This window comes from Fundulus heteroclitus, chromosome 15, assembly GCF_011125445.2.
Source record: "Fundulus heteroclitus isolate FHET01 chromosome 15, MU-UCD_Fhet_4.1, whole genome shotgun sequence".
In the NCBI taxonomy this organism is placed as follows: domain Eukaryota; kingdom Metazoa; phylum Chordata; class Actinopteri; order Cyprinodontiformes; family Fundulidae; genus Fundulus; species Fundulus heteroclitus.
Window position 1 is genome coordinate 26338159 of NC_046375.1, and position 20747 is coordinate 26358905.

The following is a 20747-nucleotide window of genomic DNA, read 5'->3' on the forward strand; positions in this document are numbered from 1 at the left end:
GCGGTCGAAATGAGTTTCCTCTGTAGTGTGTCTGGGCTCTCCCTTAGAGATAGAATGAGGAGCTCAGTCATCCGGGGAGGACTCAGATTAGAGCCGCTGCTCCTCCACGTCGAGAGGAGCCAGTTGAGGTGGCTCGGGCATCTGGTTAGGATGCCTCCTGGACACCTCCCTGGTGAGGTGTTCCGGGCACGTCCCACCGGGAGGAGACCCAGAGGAAGACCCAGGACACGCTGGAGGGACTATGTCTCTCGGCTGGCCTGGGAGCGCCTTGGGATTCCCCCGGAGGAGCTGGCCCAAGTGGCTGGGGAGAGGGACGTCTGGGCCTCCCTACTAAAGTTCTTCCCCCCGCGACCCGACCCCGGATAAGCAGAAGACGACGGACGGACGGACGGACGGACGGATGTCTGCACTACTGCAATTAACTTATCTTTCCTACCAAAACCTCTTGAGATTGGTTACAGATAAGCCCCAGTTCCATCGACTTGGTTTAGCTGTGCACCACTCAGCTCTGCACGGTTTTAAGTGTTTCAGGAGCATTTTTTTTCAAGGCCTGCCTGGGTTTATCTGGGCCTACTAAACAGTAAGGTCAAACATATCTGACTTGAGAGAGGTTTTGAATGAGCTTTTCAGTGATTGGCATAGTGGCGTGGAGAAATTAGAAGGTTTTTTTCTTGGATGAGCTGACCCCGACAAAACCTGTCCTCAGAAATATCCCAGATTTCAGTACATCACAATGAAGTGAAAAAGTTTTTCGCAACAAGAGGTATTTGCCCGGTTTTGCTGCTGTCCAGACGTAGTAGAGCTTTGTTGAACGCATCTTCCCCGCCCCTTTGGTGCTGCAGTTCAGACAAAACAAATTAACCCCCAGGCAGAGATTCTGCCAAATCAGAGACATCCCCAATTTTACTTAGAGAAATCAAATCTGGTCACCTTACAGAGGAGATACACTGGCCACGTAACGTAAGCAGCGTGGCTTACGGGCGTGTTTTTAAAAACATAAATTTACATCACATGCTGTAAAGTATGCTCCAGAGCTGTGTGATTCTGCGGAGAGCAGAACTTTACATGGGTAAGTAATTAAAGAAAGACAAATTACCAGTAATATTTGGGTAAAGTATTAAATTACCAGTAATATACCCTATGTTTTAATCACCTAAAAGCCCCTGTCTTGACCTTATCCAATTAGGAATCGCATATTTTAGTTTGTCACTTGGAGTCACCCATCTGCAGCTCAACATGACAAAGACTGAGGAGCTAATAGTGGATCTAAGGAGGGTCTGACTGGCCCAGCAGAGGAGCTCCTTCAGCAGAAGACGACTCTTACCCAGATGCACCACAGAGCGCCACAGGAAATCATTCGTGCCTGTGGTCATAAATCTTTACAACGCCTCCCTCAGTGATTCAGACCCCCCCCCCCCCCCCCTGTAATTGACATTAATTCATTGTTTTGCACTGTTTTTGCACAACCTCACAATCACTTTATTTCATATATATATATATACATATATACACACACATAAATATCTGGAGCGTGTAACGAAAATAATTTCCCTCTGGGATTACTAAAGTATTTCTGATTCTGATTCTATTAGCTTGTCACAACTACATCACCCATGGGGCTTTATTTTCAAAAACTTTTATTTGGGGAAACTTCTGGAAGTGAATTGATGCAGGATGTTGTTTTCCTGGATGTTGTTTTCCTGTTTATTATCTGTCAAACTGGAGCGTTTACGCATCTGAAATTAGAACTTTAATCAAATTTTGGCCTTATATGAATGCTCTTCTAGTTTAAACATTACAGTCGGGGAGTCTTGTACACAGCACCATAATGCTAAGAAACAAAGCTCCGAATATCGGTGGATATTCGGAGCATTGTTTCTTACCAAAGTCGTACTTACACATTTTAACTGATTTTTGAGCACATTGTACCACATAAAATTGGTCAGTGAGCACAACACTAATCATATGTAAGGTACACAGGATTATAAGGCGCACGATACATTTTTGAGAAAATTTAAGAATTTTAAGTACTTTATAGTCCAAAAAATGCAGTAATATTAAGGACCACTATGAACGTACTGGGTCAAACCGAAATATAATTTGACTATTTCCAAACCATGAACCACACATGAAAGAAAAAGAAGAAATTATCCGCCTGGGGAGAAATTCAATGTAGCAACGCCTCTGAGTGCCGGTGGAACTGTGGCTATAGTTCATAATAGTTGGGCTGGGATCTGAATACTTTAATATTCTGGTACTAGTTATACGGGGGGACTACACAGTGGTGCATTGGGTAGCTCTCAAACAAGGCTGTTGCCTTGCAGCAAGGGTGTCTTGGCTTCAAGTCCAACCATGGGTCTGTTACGATTGGAACAGTTAGAATTACAAAACGGTTTCTTTAAAACTGAAAGGGAGCAATCAGCGGCTGGAACCTCTGGGAACAGAGACAGCAGGTTACTGACCACGTTTATCTTGGAGTCATTGTTAACAGACGTCACTGTCACGGTCACTGAACGGGTCCAGTGATAGGTGTCGGTTCCAGCCGCCAATGCCAACGGCTCGCGGCGGTCGCTGCTCGGAGAGTCCCAGGGTAGACCTCCTCTAGAGGTTCATGTCCGGAGGACAGGTGGATGGTTAAAGCCATGAGGATGAGCGTGCTAATCCAGATGGATGGGAACATAGGAAGAACGATCAGGAGGATGCACTAGAAGCCGATATAGGGTCCCAGGTCAGAGCCAAGTGGTCTGATGAAGCGCCGATGATGATCCAGGAAGAGGTCGGGTAACAGTTCCAGGTTCGGTACACGATCAGGCTAACAGGCTGGACGAGATCAGGCAGGCTCGGCGGTCAGGTAGACAGTCCGGTCAGTACACAAGCAGAGAGGGATCAGGCAATCAGGTCAGGCAGGCTCAGAGGTCAAGAGGCAGAACAGGTCAGGATCAGGCAATCAGAACAAAAAGAATGTTGGAAAAAGTCTCACTTGGCTCAAAATAATCTGCACTGATGACTGGTTAAATACTGACAGATGCAGGTGGATCAGGTGAGTGGTAATGAGGAACTGGGGAGAGCTAAGCAGGTGTGTGAAATGAATGATCAAACCAGCATCAGTGCTGAGATCCCTGTGCATGCGTAGGTTCTTTCCGGGTACTCCAGCTTCCTCCCACAGTCCAAAAACATGACTGTTAGGTTAACTAGTCTAGGTTTGTCCTGATTGTCTCTGTGTTGCCCTGATAGACTGGCGACTTGTCCAGGGTGTACCTCACCTCTCACACATCGACAGTTGGAGATAGGCACCAGCACCCCTCGCGACCCCATGTTGAAAATGGATGGATGGTTTTAAGGGTTTACTTAGAGACATTCCAGGATATTTGAGTGGTCTTTTAAGGAAACTACTAAAAAAGTCATAATTTTATCAGAATTTCTTGGGCTGAATGGGGGAACTGACTGGCCAAACCGGATTGTTCAGTTGAACATTTGCCAAATTTTTGAATAAATTACAACTGTATAAATTCAGATTAATCAGTTTGATCAACTAAAGGACAACACACCACACATAATTAACTCAGGATTATTCAGATACCATACAGGAAATCTTGCTAAATCTCACACAAGGAAAGATATTACAAAAAGAAAAAGCATTTGATAAAGAAGTGGAGACAGCATGAACAGGGAGGGAGGCTCTACATATGCTGCACTAACCGGAAATCAGACTGTTTTCTGGGTTTCCCTCACACTGGTATCTGATTGGCTACACATCACATTCAATAGGCTGTGTTTCAAATTAAGATACCTTCAGATGAAGAAGTTTCCCAAATATTCTATTGAACAAACTATCAAGACTTCCCAGATGTCTACTTAGTTAAAGACTATACTGAAATATTAAATTCTTAAAGGAGCATAGCCATGTTATTTGACCTTTTTAATGTATGAGTCAGTAGCTCACTCTGGTCACATACAGTGTTTTTATGAAAGACCAAAAACCATTTGGTTTTTGGTCTTTTTTCATCAGCATATAACTTGGCTATATACCTTTAAAGACATTTTTAGATTTTTTTATTTAAAGTAAGTTGGTCTTAACTTACCAGCATCACCAGAAATAACCTTTTCCACATGCAGGTTGTACTTATTCCCGGATATAGATGTTTTGTGCCTCTCTGACCGGATTTCAAACCCATTAAATCTCCATATGGCTTTTTGAACTGTTCCAATATTGAAACCGGTAGGGTCACACGTCAGTGTCATTGTTTTATCGGTATAAATGAACTCATTTACACTTGATTGAATCAGAATTGGACCTTTAAGAGAAAATAAGGTCAGATTGAAATATATTCATGAAAAAAACAGAACAAAAGTAGGATAAAGTATATTTGGCTTACTGTAGTACTTTGGAGGCTCTATGCCAAGAACTCGAGCAATTGGCTTCATTGCTTCATTAAGCTTTGAATTAGCCTCAGTAATTTGAGTTGGCTCAACTGATCCAGATAGCTTGACAGTAAAATCTGTAATAACACTTCCGTTCCTTTAGAGCAAACCCAAACAACATTACAATTGGAAATATGTTTAATCCAACTGTTACTTTTAGTGATTAAGAAAAAAATACATACCTGAATCCCGTCACAAAAACACTAATGAATGTACTCAGACTGCTATATGGCTCCTTAAGCTGTGTAAAGAAGATTAGATTAATTCTTTCAACATTAAAACAGATGTAAAACTGGTAACAGAAATGGAAAGTACTCACCACTTTAGCAATGTTTGATGAAAATTCTATGTATTCATCACTGTCTTTGTCATTGTACGCTTTTTTAAAGTCCAGAGCTAATTCAACTGACATTGACATGTCAATTGCTGTTTGTTTAAAGAAAGACACATGCTTTTTAGTTCAGGATTTCTCAAATCAAACCATACACATGAAACACACAACTTGCCTATTCTGCATAGTTGTTGTTTTTATCTGATTGCCACTGTAGCATTTTGATGCATAAAAATAAAGTGTATTATTATTATTATTATTATTATTATTATTATTATTATTATTATTATTATATAATTAACATCATTAATTTTCCACAAGCCTGAAAGAGCCTTATTTAACAAAAAAAAAATATACAATTTTATAGATCGGATCTAGCCATTTTGTTTACTGTGAGCTACTTTGTAAAGAAACATTACAGACTGGCATAAAGCCAAGTTTACACCATGTGATTATTGGCAGGTCTTGCAAAATCTTTTATTGTGAATGACAAGAAACTATGTAGCTGTGAGCTATTATTACCAGTCTTTTGCCGACCAGATCAGCTTTTACACAACCCAAGTCAATGTTCGACAAATATCAAGATGTCAGGAATATGTATATCAGAAAGTTATGTTCATCTTCCTGCAGGGTGACCAGCTGTTGCAACTCAGGAGAGAGCACCTTTAATGCTGTCCGCTTTCCTTCTTTCTCTTCTTACCCCCTTTCAGTGTCTAACATTAAAGAATAATTTCAATTAAGACCCGTAACTTGCATTTCATTTATTGTTGAACATAAGTGTAAATCTGTCTGAGGTGATTTTGCTAGAAATTCATTCATTGATCTGATATTTTTCCTTTATAGAGTGTTACAGGGGTTATCTGTAATCATATTTTGGACTAACAGAAAAATGTGTTTCCTTTAACTTAAGGTGGCAAGAAAAATAGCAAAGCTCTTTTTGGCCAGAACTTTTTGTACCTCTTAAGAAGTGCCCATTGGAAAATAAAGGTAGATTTTTGTCTTTAGTATTTAATTTAAAAAAAATGTTGCTTCAATCAAAAAATATATTTTCAATTAAAAACAACTTCACTTCAATGAAAAAAGTATTTGAATGCAAAAATATAGTTGAGACTCAAAAAAATACATTTAAACACTGCTTTTCTTTGAAAAAAATGTATTTGATGGAAGTCAAGTTTTTTTGTTTAAAGCAACTTTTTTAATTGAAGTAACATTGTTTTTTGATTGGTAGGACATTTGTGTCTTTATTATTCAATCAAAAAAAGAAGTTGCTTAAATGAAAAGATAAACATTTCCAATCAATTAGAGACTCCAAAAATTGCATTTGAAACTATTTTTTTTATTGAAAATGTTCTCTTTGATCGCAGTAATCTTTTTGTGTTTGGGCCATACATGGGTGGGACATTTGTGTCTTAATCATTCAATTCCAAAAAAGTTGTTTCAATCAAAAAAAATATTTTCAATCAAAAAAAAAAAAAACACACTGTTCAAATGCAAATAAGATTGAAATTGAATTATTTTGATACAAACGTCCCGCAGTGGGACGTCGTAACCCAATTACTTTGATCAAAGAGAACATTTTCAATTAAAAAAGAAAGTGTTCAAATGCAATTTCTGGAGTCTCAAATATTTTATTTGCATTCAAAAAATATTGTCTATCATTGAAACCGATTATCTTTTCATTGAAGTGACTTTTTCATCGATTCTGTTGTTGGTTTGAAGCAACTTCTTGTTTGATGGAATGATAAAGACACAAATGTTCTACCCATTATATGGTCCAATCAAAAAACAATGTTACTTCAATTAAAAAAGTGGCTTTAAACAAAAAAAACTTGACTTCTATCAAAGAACACATTTTCAATCAAAGAAAAGCGGTGTTCAAATGTATTTTTTCTTTGATTGAAAAGTTATTTTTTTCATTGAAGTGAAGGTGTTTTTAATTGAAAATATATATTTTTGATTGAAGCAACCCTCTTTTAATCGAATAAAAAAAACACAAATCTACCTTCATATAGGTCCCTCCCACCCGCTACCTTTAAATGTTTGATCAATGATATAGTTGTCTGACACCACGGAAGAAAAATGTTCTTCCATGAATATGAGTCAAAAACAAAATGACATTTTATTCTTGTAGCTCCAGTAGAAAAAATTTATTTATCTGTACTTGCAGAGTTGGTCCACAAAGAATATAAAACAATTAAATAGGATTATTATGTATTTTCATTCAAGGCACAGTAAAATTAATTTAAAGAAAGGCTGGGTTTAGAGGTTTTCTTTTCAATACTTTACCTTCAGCAGGGGTTGTTGAAATAGTTGTAGTAGTCGTAGTGGTGGTAGTCGTAGTGGTGGTAGTCGTAGTTGTAGGCGTAGTAGTTGGAACTGTAGGTTTGATAGATGTACTGGTAGTAGTTGTGGAGGCATTGGTAATAGCTGTGGGGGCACTGGTAGTAGTTGTGGAGGCATTAGTAATAGCTGTGGGGGCACTGGTAGTAGTTGTAGAGGCATTGGTAATAGCTGTGGGAACACTGGTAGTAGTTGTGGAGGCATTGGTAATAGCTGTGGGCACACTGGTAGTAGTTGTGGAGGCATTAGTAATAGCTGTGGGGGCACTGGTAGAACCTTGACTGGTGGATATCTCGGTAGTCATTGTTGTAGCTACAGCGGTCGTGGCATTAGTTGTAGGGACGATGGTGGCAGAAATTGCAGCTGTACTATTTGTGACAAAAGTAGTAACTGTGGTAGTGTTCATGGTGGCAATAGTTATCTCAGTTGTGGCATTGACTACAGGGAAGGTAACGGCAGTACTGTTGGTTGTCAGGACTAGAGTTGAAGGGACAGCCATAGTCGTGTTCATTGTTGTATTGTGGATGGTCACACTCACACCTGAAAAGACAACAGTTTTAGACCCAAGTTTGAACCTTAATTTATTGAACTTACTCCATCTATTACAAAAACAGCTTCAAATACAAGGAAACTCTAAAAATAGACAAAGAGAAGCCATTCAGATAAGACATTTATGTATCAATGATTAAAAGATAATTATCTCTGAATACAAATAGTATTCCTATTACTTTCTAGGGAAGCTAGACTGGTGTACTTAGTTTGGAATGCACAATTCTTTTATAGCACCCTCATTTTTGTTTGATAAATAAATATAGATCAGACAAGGCTTGTATGCTTAATGTTAAGGATGGTTCCATTTGTCCATGGAATGCATAAATTGGAGCATGAAGGCAGATTTAGCTTAGTCTAAAAGTAGAATAGTGCCTCATATTTACTCTAATTGCTTTCATTCTGCTTTATCATATTATTCATGTATAAAAATATCTTTATTGGTCTACAGAAAATCTTGTCTTAGATTGATGCACAAAATGTCATATGATTTGATTTCATACTCCTATACCTAAAAAATCGTATTGCCATGTTTTAATAAATCTCTATATTGAGCCATGTCCTACTTTTTCAGCTTTTCAACTTAATGACACATAGACTCCCCTAAAATGATTCCAGCAATTCTGAAACAGGTAGGTTTATTCTTTATACATTTTGTATTGTTTATGTTGTATTTCTTCCATGTGTTTCCCCTTTAATTCCTGTTTATTACACTCCTTCCCACAGCTCATCTGTCTTAATTAGTCTCTGTTGTTCCTCTTCTCCACTTGATTGCTCTTACCTGTTTCTGCAATCATATTTTACAGGTAATATCACTTTATTGGCACTTATCATGCTTTGTTTGTGCCAGGGGACTGGATTTTGGGGGTGTAGGTCAATTAAAATTGAAGCACACTGCTGATGTGCTGATGAGCTCTGCGAGGTCCTCAGCTACACCTACAACCTGAGCCTCAGCCTGGGGGTGGTGCCCACCCTGTGGAAGACCTTCTGTGTGGTACCGGTTCCCAAAACATTTCTATTTATTTTGGTATTCTTTTGATCCATTGTATATATGAAGATTCACTGTATATAACTGAATGCACCTTTCCTGCTCTGCACCTTCATGTATGAGCTGATGTGGCAAGTGAATTTCTCCATTGTGAGATCCATAAAGCCTATCTTATCTTATCTTATCTTATCTTATCTTATCTTAGGACTCAAATGAGTCCAACCATTTACCTGCAGTTGTACTGCATAGAACTGATATAAGCAATTTATGATGACAATGTCCCTGACATTCCTATTCGGGGGCCATTTTTGAACCCTTTTTTTATACCCTTATGGGTTTCATATGTAAATTATTGCAGGACTCTGTGTGAATAGCAATAGTTAATAATAGTTTATTGCCATCTGGATAGTGCTGGAGTACTGAGTGAGAACTGACTTAATTGGTATAATAATACAATATTTGTAGTATAATGTATTTAGAGCTTGGTAGACTAAGTAAAAATATATTTTTTTAAATAACATTTAAAAAAAATACAATGTGTTGTAATATCCTCAACACAATGTGGATATTAGAGCTGCACTTAATGTACAGGTTGTTTATACAGCTGCCTACTCTTAGCTGGTAGATACACACCAGCAAAAACAAAGAAACAGTTACTTGTCAAAGATGTTGTTATGTTAGTGGCAGTGTTGTGATATTACCGCCATGATCATTAAAATGGTTTGACTAAATCAGATTGAATTCTGATGACACAGCCACAGAGGAGAGAGAGCCGGTGGGGACGGCCCCTCCTTTTCTCACCAGGGTCCTCTCTTGCTATAAAAGTTTTTCCCCACAGACAAAAAGCCTCTTCTTCTCACACTCCTCCAAACCCTCAGACGACCAGCACTCCTCTGGGGCTCCCAATGAGAAGGGGGGTTTCTTTCTTCAGCAGCCATGTGACTGAAGACCCAAAAGCCACATGCTCCCAGAACAGCAGTTCTGTGGAACTCACCTCCCTGGACCTTCCTTACTGCTGAGACAAACGAGAAGGCCTGAACAGTGAGGCCCTGGCCGGGCCTGACCGATGCACATCCAGCACCTGGGGGAACTTCTCGTCTCCCAGAGAACATGTCCGAGCAAATACAGAGCTAAGTTTGCTGTCTTAACCTCGTCACCGGTTGCAGGAGAAAAGATCCTGCCTGCCAATACAGCTCTGTTTTATTTTTCCTCAGCCTTTACCGGAAAGCAAACCCCAGATAGAGCTTAAAAGCCAGCAGCAGAACCCACTTTGAATGTTCAGGAGGACCTGCTCTAATCGTGACTGTAACCGAGTCAGAGATTGTCTGCAGGACATCAGGCCTCCAACCCCGACTACATGGTGCTGCAGAGCTATGTGCCTTGCCCGCTGCTGGACAAACCAACAACGTTCCTGCTTTCAAAGCTCCTTCCTTGGAATGGCCAAACTGGACAAAACTCACACGGTTAAAAGACATGTTTGGGCATAGCGAGCTGAGGGACAGGTTAAAAAGTTTATTGGGAAATGTTTGTAACTCGTTTGGACACATGGTGCCTTTAGAACAAAGGGCTAACGGAGGTAGCTCACGCTACCTTTCGTTCCACGGTATTGCTAATATCATTTGATTGTGTTTTTATGGTTATAATAAAAGGTTAGCTCCACAAGGGTTTCATACATTGATGGGACATTAATGTTTACGTTATCCAGCCCATTCATTATGACTAAAAAATAAAGCTAAAGCCTTTATCTGTTAGCGCTGAATGCCCGCTAGCCAAAGTGCTATCATCCTGCTAACATCCAGTTCCAGACATGTCAAAAGGACCTTGTTTTTAAGCAGAAAGTTTAACCGTTCTGCTCGGCCATCCTTCAATGGTGCTATGAGCCTTATCCCTGCATTAATATTGATTATTAATGTTGGTGTAAAGACAATTTTGATAACTTTATGCTGTAACCTTTTAGCCACCGATTTGCTACAGCGATCCCAGATGCCCGGAGGGAGAATCGCATTAACAAACTCGATCATAAGGGTTTAAATGATTTTACTGGGCAAATCAGTCTTTAGAATATGTTACATTCTGTTATTGCACGAAAATGACAGTAGGGGGAGCTCTGTATATGTATGTGAGAACGCTATGATGTATGTGTAAGGAGAAAAAGAAAAACAGAGTAAACAAAAAGGACTGAAGCTGATCTGCGTTTGAGGTTGCTTATTTTTCCACTATTATAATAAAGCAACACCACAACACGACGAGGATGTCTATTTCTATGTCTTTACCTGCTCCATTCCTGCCATGCCCAGGGGAACTAGCAATACCATTTCCAACATGGCTAAAAATGTTTGATAACTACATGTTGGTGATAGCTGCATCGGGACATGGCTGGCCTGATGCAGGAAAGCGCGCGGTTCTAATTCTTGCCCTGGGTACGGAGGGACAAAGGCTTTTCTACACCCTGCTGAATACTGGAGACACGTATGCTACTGCTATTGCTGCCCTAAAAGAACATTTTGTGCCGTAGGTGAACGTCATTGCTGAACGTCACAAGTTTTGACACCAAGCACAAAGACCAGATGAGACGGTAAACCAATTCTTAGCTTCTTTATGGGAGTTGGCTGCTACATATGATTTTGGGAACATGGAGGAGAAAATGCTACGTGATCAACTGATTGAGTGTGTTGTTAACACTCGCATAAGAGACAGATTAATACTTGAACCGGACTTAACACTTGCTAAAGCTACTACATTGGCGTTGCAAATTGAAACTGGATTGAGAGATGCTAACGTCCTTTCTGATGCTACTGCTGCTGCCGCTTTTGCTCCAGTGAGGGCCGTACAAAAGCAACCAAAGCCAAACTGCTGCTGGGACACGAAGAAAAAGCCACCGGATCCTGCTCCTGCTATGGCTAAAGCTGCTGGTAACTGTTCCTGCTTCTGCTGTAGATCTTTCAACCACCTTGCTAACAAACCTTCATGCCCTGCTGCTAAAATGTCATGTAACAAGTGTGGGAAAGTGGGACATTTTTTACGAGTGTGCCCTTCGACTCAAGAGGAGGTAGGTGAAGTCGTCATTAATGAGCCCACAGTTCTTTACATGAACAATGCAGTACAAGACAAGATCCTTTGCACAGTTCAAGTCACTGTTAATGGCCGATGCAAAGATGTTGAGCTGATTGTGGATACAGGCTCATCGGTGTCTATTATCCTGGAGGACATTTACCAGACCTGCTTTTCAGAATGTGTGCTAACAGAACCTACATTTGCTCTTGTTACCTATGCAAAAGAGAAAACTTCCATAAAAGGTTGCTTAAAAGCTACCATTTCTCATGCTAGTCATTCTACTGCGGGTACTCTTGTTGTTGTTGAGTCAGGCACTGCTCTTCTTGGCTTAGATTTGTTTCAGGCCTTACAAATGAAACTTCAAGGACAAAAAGTGGTTACTACTAGTACTCCTCCTGCCCCTACAGTTCAAACTGCTGTACCAGAGACTATATCAGAACATGCCCCAGAAGTGTCAGTTCAGGAAGTTGGCTATGCTAAAAACTTCATACACAAAGTACATATACAACCAAATGCTGTTCCAGTGTGTCAAAAACTCAGGAGACTTCCATTTTCAGTAAGACAAGCTGTCTCAGAGGAACTCAAAGATCTTCAGGATAAGGGCATCATTGAACGTATTGATGCTTCTCCTTGGGTTTCTCCCATAGTTGTGACTCAAAGAAGAGATGGAGAAAGCCACACATGTGTGTTGATTTAAGGGAGCCAAATAAAGTAATTGTTGCTGATTATCCATTACCACACATGGATGAACTGTTCTCAAATCTACGTGGGGCGACTGTGTTTTCCATGATTGATTTAGCCTCTGCCTACCACCAAATTAGCCTCGTGAGACCATCCTGATCTCGCGAGCTTTCAAGGTTTCACTCGCAGATCAGTCTGGATACTCTCCGTTGAAGAAAATTTGGAGCCGTTCACCAAACGAACGTCCAATCAGCGTTGGCTTTGAGGCGGGTTGAGGTGTGACGCAACGGGAAGCGCGTCAGTTCAGTCTAAACAACATGGCGGTTTCAGCCGATGAAACTAGCGTTAGCGTGGCTATCGAGCAAGTTTTATCGGAATTACAGAGTATTTATTTGCTGAGCTAACGAGCCTTTACCTGCAGCAGCAAGAGTAGCTTGGCTTGTGGTTGTGTTTTCGTCGTCGCTCTGTTACGAGCGACGACGAATCTGATTGGTTCATTTGGCCCATCTATCACCAACATAGGCCAATCAGCTAACCAGTATTTTCGCCCCTTCCCAAAATTACTTCAACGGAAGGTTTCCAGATGGATATGCGGAGCAAATCTATCTGGCGGAGTCAGGTAACCACCAAATGCCTCTGCATCCTGAAAGTCATGATATTACAGCGTTTATCACTCATGATAGACTTTTTCGTTTCTGCAGAGTTCCTTTTGGCTTAGCTTCTGCCCTATCAGCATTTCAGAAAATGATGTCAATTATCCATAAAGGTTTGCCAGGTGTACAAGCTTACCTGGATGAGGTCATCTGCTATGGCTCTACACAAAGAGAACATGATGAAAATTTACGGAGAGTGCTTCAAGCCTTGACGGATGCTGGACTCAAACTAAACATGCATAAATGCAAATTCAATCAACCTTCACTAAACTACCTGGGTCACACCATTTCAAAAGAACATCTTCAACCAGATCAGGATAGAGTCACTGCTGTCATTCATGCTTTGGCTCCACACGACACGTCTGCTCTGAGATCCTTCCTTGGTCTTGCATCATGGTACAGTAAGTTCATTCCAGATTTTGCGACTGTTAGTGAGCCACTACATGCAGTGCTCAGAGACTCTACAGATTTAAGCTTCAAGTGGACAACTGAAGCACAGTCTAGCTTCACTACACTTAAAGGATTGATAGTCAACAGTCCTGCCTTAGCTCTGTATGAACCTGAGTTACCAACCTATGTTACTACTGATGCTTCAGATTATGGACTGGGCGTGGTGTTAACTCAGTGTCATTCTGATCAAAGTGAGAGAGTTGTCGCTTTTGCATCCAGAACTCTTTCTTCTACTGAGCGCAAGTGCTCCACGGTCGAACGAGAAGCTCTTGCCTGCATTTGGGCTGTGGAAAGGTGGAGAACCTACCTATGGGGTCGTCGCTTTGTTCTTCGTACCGATCATCAAGCACTTACGACCTTACTCACCTCTAAAGGTTCTGGCCGTGCTGGACTATGGATCGCCAGATGGTCCGCTTGACTGCTCTGCTTCACGTATGACGTCACTTACCAGCCAGGACACCAAAACTTCACTGCTGACTGCCTGTCCAGACTACCACTAACCTGACAGCTGTTTTTAAAGAGTTACTGTGTGCCATTTCTCTTCCAGAGTTCATTTCTGCCAGTGAAACCTGCCCAGACTGTCCTTACTGCACAACCAGATTGAAAAAGGTTGGCCCAAATGCAACAAAGGTCTTCCAGAGAACCTTGCTCCATATTTTCAGGTACGACATGAGTTGTCAGTTCATGGTTCACTGATATTGAGATTGACAGATCGACTAGTTGTTCCTGCTTCACTGCGTGCCAGAGTTGTTGACTTAGCACATAAAGGACATCAAGGCATTGTCCGTACCAAGCAGAGACTTCGTAAACTTTTCTGGTGGCCACAACTGGACAAATTTGTACATTCTGTTATTGCTTCCTGTGTTAACTGCCAGTACAGTGATAAGGTAGCCATAACTGCTCCTGCTTCACTTACATCAGTTAAATTCCCTAGTAAACCATGGGAAAAGTTGCAATAGATATTACAGGTCCATTTGAAAATGCTACATGGGACTGCTGTTATGCTATTGTACTTACAGACTACTACAGCAAATTGGTCTGAGGTTGCATTCGCTTCTACTGTCACTACAGATGTCGTTATTCGATTTTTAGCTACTGTGTTCAGTAGAGAAGGTAATCCAATGTACCTTGTCTCAGATAATGGTTGTCAGTTTACATCCCATGCATTTAATAATTTTCTGAGGGAGAGAGACACACAGCACTTAAGGTCCAGTGCAGTGTGCGATTTGCAAAATAAACCAGATGGGGGGATAATTTCAAAAGTTGTATTAATGAATCAAGGTTTTATTAATAATGGTTAGCTAGCAGGTGCTCTTTCAGGTAGCTAGCTAGATCCAGTAGGTTAGACTTTTGTTTTTAAACTTGCGCCATCTACTGTCGGGATTCGGGAGTGGGTATTAATTTACTTTAACCGCTTTGAGCAGAAAATGTAATAATACTCTTTAAATACAAACAACAAAATTAATTTACAAATGTGAAGGACACAATACATGTATTAATATCAATTTTGAAAAATCCATCATATTCAGGGGTTAAAGCAAAAACAATCAATTTGACTGAAAACATTTTCTAGTCAGCCCATATATTCCCGGGCCGTAGACGTCATGCCACCTTAGTAACCGCATTTGCTTATTGTAACAAGTCCACTTTAACCAAATCTGACAGTTCCATTGACAATTCCTGTCTCTCTCCCACCTTCCAGCTTAAGAGCCTCGGCGCCCTCCTGGACAGCCCTCTCCATAATCCCCTTCACTTTCCACATCCATAACATCACCTGGTTAACTTTCATATTTGCAGCATCAAGCAACTTCTTTCTTTGCACTTTTGCCAAACTGGTCCACAGTCCACTCACCTTTCCACTTTACAATTTCAAAGCCCTCCATCAACTGCAGCTAATTTAAAAGACAGCAGCTTGCATCATTACATCATCTTCTTCACACCTGTACATTAACTCCACTGTAACATACAATATAAATCAATCCGATATCAGGGGCGGATCCAGGATTTTTCAAAGGGGGGTGCACACCTAAGGGTCATGGGTTCAAGGGTCAAGGGTCATGGGGTCGAGACAATGTGAGGCTAAACGATCAAAGAATGCCATCTTTACTCTTTCACACTACCCTAATTATTCATCTAAGGGTTTTTTAATTGATAATAATTTTAATGGATGAACATAAGTGCAATTAGCATGATTACATTATTGTAATTGAAAATGGGTTTTTAAGTCAAAATCTCATGCTTTTTACAGCATAGACAAGGTTAAAAAGTAGTTTGAAGAAAAAATTATCCTTATCAACAATTAATCAAACAAAGATTTTCTTTATTTCCAGAAATGATATTTATACAGAAAATGAAATAAAAAGACCCAAGGACTAAAGAACAGTTTGGTATGGTTCAAGTGACAAAAGAGTTTTAAAAATGTACATGTATTTTAACAATATATTTTAACCATATAAACTATATTAAGAAAAAAATACTTAGAAAGACCCAAGGACTTAAGAATAGTTTGGTATAGTGATCAAGTGATATAGGATTTTTGAACATATTTTAACAAGATAAACCATGTTGAGAATTTTTTTTTTTAAAGTAAGTTAAACCAATGAACATGTACGGTGAAGTTAAGCCATAAGCCTATAATAGAAATGTAAGACTTGACAAAGAATATTGTTCTCTTCTACAACACCTTCAACTTTATGATGACAATGATAATGGGTTTATGAATTTCAACCCTCTAGGACGCTTCTGGGCAAATGTGTCTATGATTTTGTTGATGTCTAAATGAATGTCCTTGTGGACATACATAAGTAGCAAAGCCACAAACCTTTCTTGTCCCATAGTCGACCTCAGCAAAGTTTTCACTGCTTTAAGGCCCGAGTTAGCATGTTCCACAGAAGCACTCATGACAGGTATAACTGACAGAAGGTGACGAATCATAGAAATGTTTGGGTAGCACTTCATATTTGTTATCCTTAGAATTTCAGGGAGAGAGCTGGGTTTTTCCACTGATGATGGCCACTTTGTGTGCCACAACTTCACTTCCTGCTTGAATGTTGATCCTGATGGTAGATCATCTTTATATGATGTAAAGATCTCTTTCTCACTCTCATCGTTCATCATATGCAAGTTGCTTGGCAATAGTTTTAAGCCTAGTATGTTTTCATAAAGGAGACCATTCTTAGTTTTAACAATAAAACTCATGTGGCACTAAAAGGTTTAGATCAGACAATACACACTACACAATAACTATTGTATGCGTGTCAATGTCCACTATTTTTTTACTTTACACTCTTTTTTCATTACTTTTCAAAAACTGCAACAAAAATTTTATTTTCATAACTTTCCCGTTACTTGAAAAAGTTTTCCTGAAATAGCATTACTTTACAACTTTACACAACTTGTGAGAACTCAATGTTTTCTCATTATCAACATTTTCTAACGATCATCATACTTTTTTTCTGTGGGGAGAATATAAGATTAAGGTTGATCCATACTCCAATCTGGAAGGTGGCGGTAATGCACCTAAAAGTTGTTTGCCAACCACTATTAAAAAAAAGGAAGAAGAAGAAGTAGTTGTAGAAGAAGAACAGGCTCGTCACTGCGCACTATTATCCAAGATGGCCACGACCGGTGCGCCAGAGAGTGATGGATTAATTGCCGATAGTGATGGAGTTTCATGGATTTATCATCATCATCTGAGAGCGATTTGGAATATATAGAAGACTTTGACAGCGACCTGATTTTTGACAAAATCCAGCCATACCAGTTTGAGGCAAGGAGACCAAAAAGGAACGATGTGAGTTGAATCTGTCTGCTGCGGCAGCGCCGGTCTCCTTATTTTTGTGATGTTTTTCCACTTTTACCCGATGTATTGCAACATCAAACTGCCATGCACGTGGGCAGTGTTGCTTCAACAATAGCTCTAGAAAATTTAAATGGTGAAGTCCTCTGGAAATCCGAAATAATTGTTGCTTATCGCAGCTGTGTGAGCGCAGTGCCTCTCTGCTAAGAAACAACACAGGATGTGACGTCAGGCCGCCATTACTGCCCATATTTGGGCACTAAATGCCGCTCCCAGTATCGGTGATTGCGACGACAATTTATACTGCGCCGGCGTCACAGTGCGTTCTAAATGACAGGTACTGGCTATTAATCTTAATTCTATGAAGGAGGTTTAAAATTTCGGGCTCTTTAAAAAAATACTTTTGGTCTCCAAAAGGGGGGTGCGCGCACCCCCTGCGCCCCCGCCTGAATCCGCGCCTCTGTGTTCCCACCTCTCGCTCATTTACTGCTAGAGATTGTCAACAGCCCCTCCACGACCTTCTTTGTTACAGAAAAATGCAGGTGGAATAATATTTATGATTTTTTTTTTTTTACTTTTTCCGAATCAGACCCAGTCAAACCAGGACATCGTTTCACATTCCGACCCTCCTTCTTCTTCCTAAAAAAAAGCGTGTCATGCTAAATTAGCCGATCTAGAGCGTTACTTTTTCAGTTTTAAATAAAACATAACAGCAACAGACACACTTACCAAGGGAAGTTGTTGTCAGCTGTTTTATGCACTGAACTTTCTGACCTGCTGGTTTACATAAATCCAAATAAAACCTTTGACTACCGCTACTTTCATTTATGCATCTGTGGTCAGATTGAGATTTTCTTTTAAAAGTTAAAATGATTGAACATCGATAAACCTCAGACTGGTAGATTTCCGCTTTGCAAAGACCCGCCCTACTCTCCTTCTGATTGGCTAAATTCCTAGCTCTGCCAGATTTCAATGGTTAAGCGCAGCTTCTGGTTAAAATGTCTACGCGGAACATTTTGCACTCATTTTCCAAATGACGAAAGTCCCTCACAGCGACGGAGAACATTAAACCCCTGATAATGTTACTTATTCAGATCAGAAGGGGGAGGAATGTATCCCCCCCAGGGATAAAACACGAATGACCAGAGGGGGGGACGTCACAACCAGAGGGGGGGGGGGGGAAATCCCCCCCAGCAAATTGCACCCATGTCCAGTGTATACTAACCTAAAGCAAATAGTGCTGTGGAAAGTTTCAACAGAGTACTTAAGGACTGCATACAGACATCTGAAAGAAGTCACAGTTCACGGAAAGCAGCTGTCACAGCATTCCTGCACAACTACCGAGCTACTCCTCATGCAACAACCGGAGTAAAACCATTTGAGCTACTGAGAAACAGAAAGATGCGCACCAAGCTAAACATACTCCCAGTAGACCTGAAAAGTAAAACACATGCCCAAATACAAAAAAGGGTGAAACAAAAGCAAAATAAAATGAAGGAATACACAGACAAGAAAATGAGAGCTAAAGTACCAACAGTCAAAGTGGGTGACATAGTTCGTATTCGCAGACCTGAGCACATTTCCAAAGGATCTTCAAGATTTACAGAACCACGGACTGTCAAAAAAGTTGGACAAAACACTTTCTTACTAAGTGACGGACGCAAGTGGAATGCTTCAAAACTTGCACACTTCCCAAAACAAACCGTGGCTGGTTTAGAACAAAATAGTGACACTTTATTCGATACCTTTGCACTGCCAGGAAACATGAATGAATCTGCTGCTGTACCGAGAAGAAGTCAGAGATCCAGAAATGCACCAAGATGGTTCACAGGTTTTGTAAGATAATGTGAAAATGTATGTAGTTCAGGCTGGTATTAATGTTCTGCAAGACAAAAAGATATACTACTGTTCTATTAAAGTAAAATACAGAAAAAATAAAGAGGTAAATGTTCATACTACAACCTTATGGTTAACATTGCAGGGCAGTCAAACTTTTTTAAAGTAGCAGGCCGCACACTATTAAGTAGGAGGGTGCACTTATGCCGGTGCCCGAGCCCCGCAGGGGAGAATTTTGAAAAATAGAGTCTCCCTGATATATTTTGGAAGCTTTCAAGACAGATGATTATTTAAACAATAGAGTCAGAGTGCATGTTTCAAATTCAATAAAAGGCAAAAAATGTGAATGATCAATTCTTCAGAAACATTTATTTTTTATCATTATTCTTAAAACATTATTTTTTCACATGATGTTATCATCATGTTTTAACAAGGTAAGGTAATCTCCATTTGCATAAAAGTTGTTTAATTTGAATTACTAGCACCACATAAAACAGATCAGATTAGGTGAGGTCTATTCATCTTATTATTATTATTCACAGTTCTGTTCTAAAAACGATCGTAACATTTCTTCACGAACAAAGTCGAATTTTTATGATAAAAATACAGGGTTGGAATTTGAAATTGAATTTACATGTTGAATTTATTTCAGTCATATCGCTTTTTTCGAAATCTCTTATCTCAGTTTAATTTCACTTGCACTCATCACACACACGATATCATATCATCGGCGAGGATTCTAGAGACGAACACAAAATGCGTCCCCTGAAAAACTTTGATAATTTGCTGCTGTAATATTATAGGTTTTTCAGAATAAAAAGCTAACAGATGTGCATAATCCAAAAATATCAGAAATACAATTATAGAGCATTCAGTATTGTAAGAAAGCCCACGCTGTTTCTGGATAAATACATTATTGTATGAGTTAAGTTCTATTCCGTTTTATGCCTCTTTCCTTGTAAGTTTGAAATGTCCCTTGCTCCTGAATGCACCATAGCTTTCTGACGCTCGTGAATGCATCACACTGGTCTATGAACCACGTTTCTGTGCACGTTTTATCTTCCGCTTAAGACAAAGCTTTGCAGTTTCAAAACTCACGTCGGCTCTCACGGTTTTATTGCACTTTTCAGCATAACACTGGTCTGTGTTTTGATCGGAAAAGTCGCATCTCGGTTGGAACAAGGAACCCAATCACTCGTTAATGTTGCTCTCAGTGGAGACAGATGCTAAGCTGATTTTTAGGATGTATAATCGGGGAAAAGTAGGCGGCAGCAGGAGCTGCTATAGACGGCGATTTGCCGCCGTTGACCGGCTACTTTTGACTGCCCTGACATTGAAACTGGTAATGTTACAAACCTAGTTTTCTGCATTGCGTTATGCAGTACAGATGTTACATGTAAGTAATTGCTTCAGGAAAAGGGAAAATGTTCTGTTCTGTTATTGCACGAAAAGGACAGTAGGGGGAGCTCTGTATATGTATGTGAGAAAGCTATGCTGTATGTGTAAGAAGAAGAAGAAAAACTGAGTTAACAAAAGGACTGAAGCAGGGGTCTGTTCTTCGTATGTCCCTAACTCAGTTAGCTGGATTTGATTGTTGACAATTTGGCCGGATCTTGGATTGTTTGGTTCTTCGAAAGACTTCCT

The 20747-nt window shown here is 40.0% G+C and overlaps 1 protein-coding gene across 1 annotated transcript in view; it reads right to left on the reverse strand.

Moving 5' to 3' along the window:
• Window positions 1–7041: 7041 nt before the first annotated feature.
• The window catches only part of LOC105919020 (uncharacterized protein PB18E9.04c), a 66960-nt gene continuing 53254 nt past the window's right edge, over window positions 7042–20747 (reverse strand). Inside the window, exon 26 of the mRNA XM_036147652.1 lies at window positions 7042–7191. Within this exon, the coding sequence (XP_036003545.1) occupies window positions 7042–7191 (150 nt within the window). The remainder of the gene's footprint in view (window positions 7192–20747) is intronic.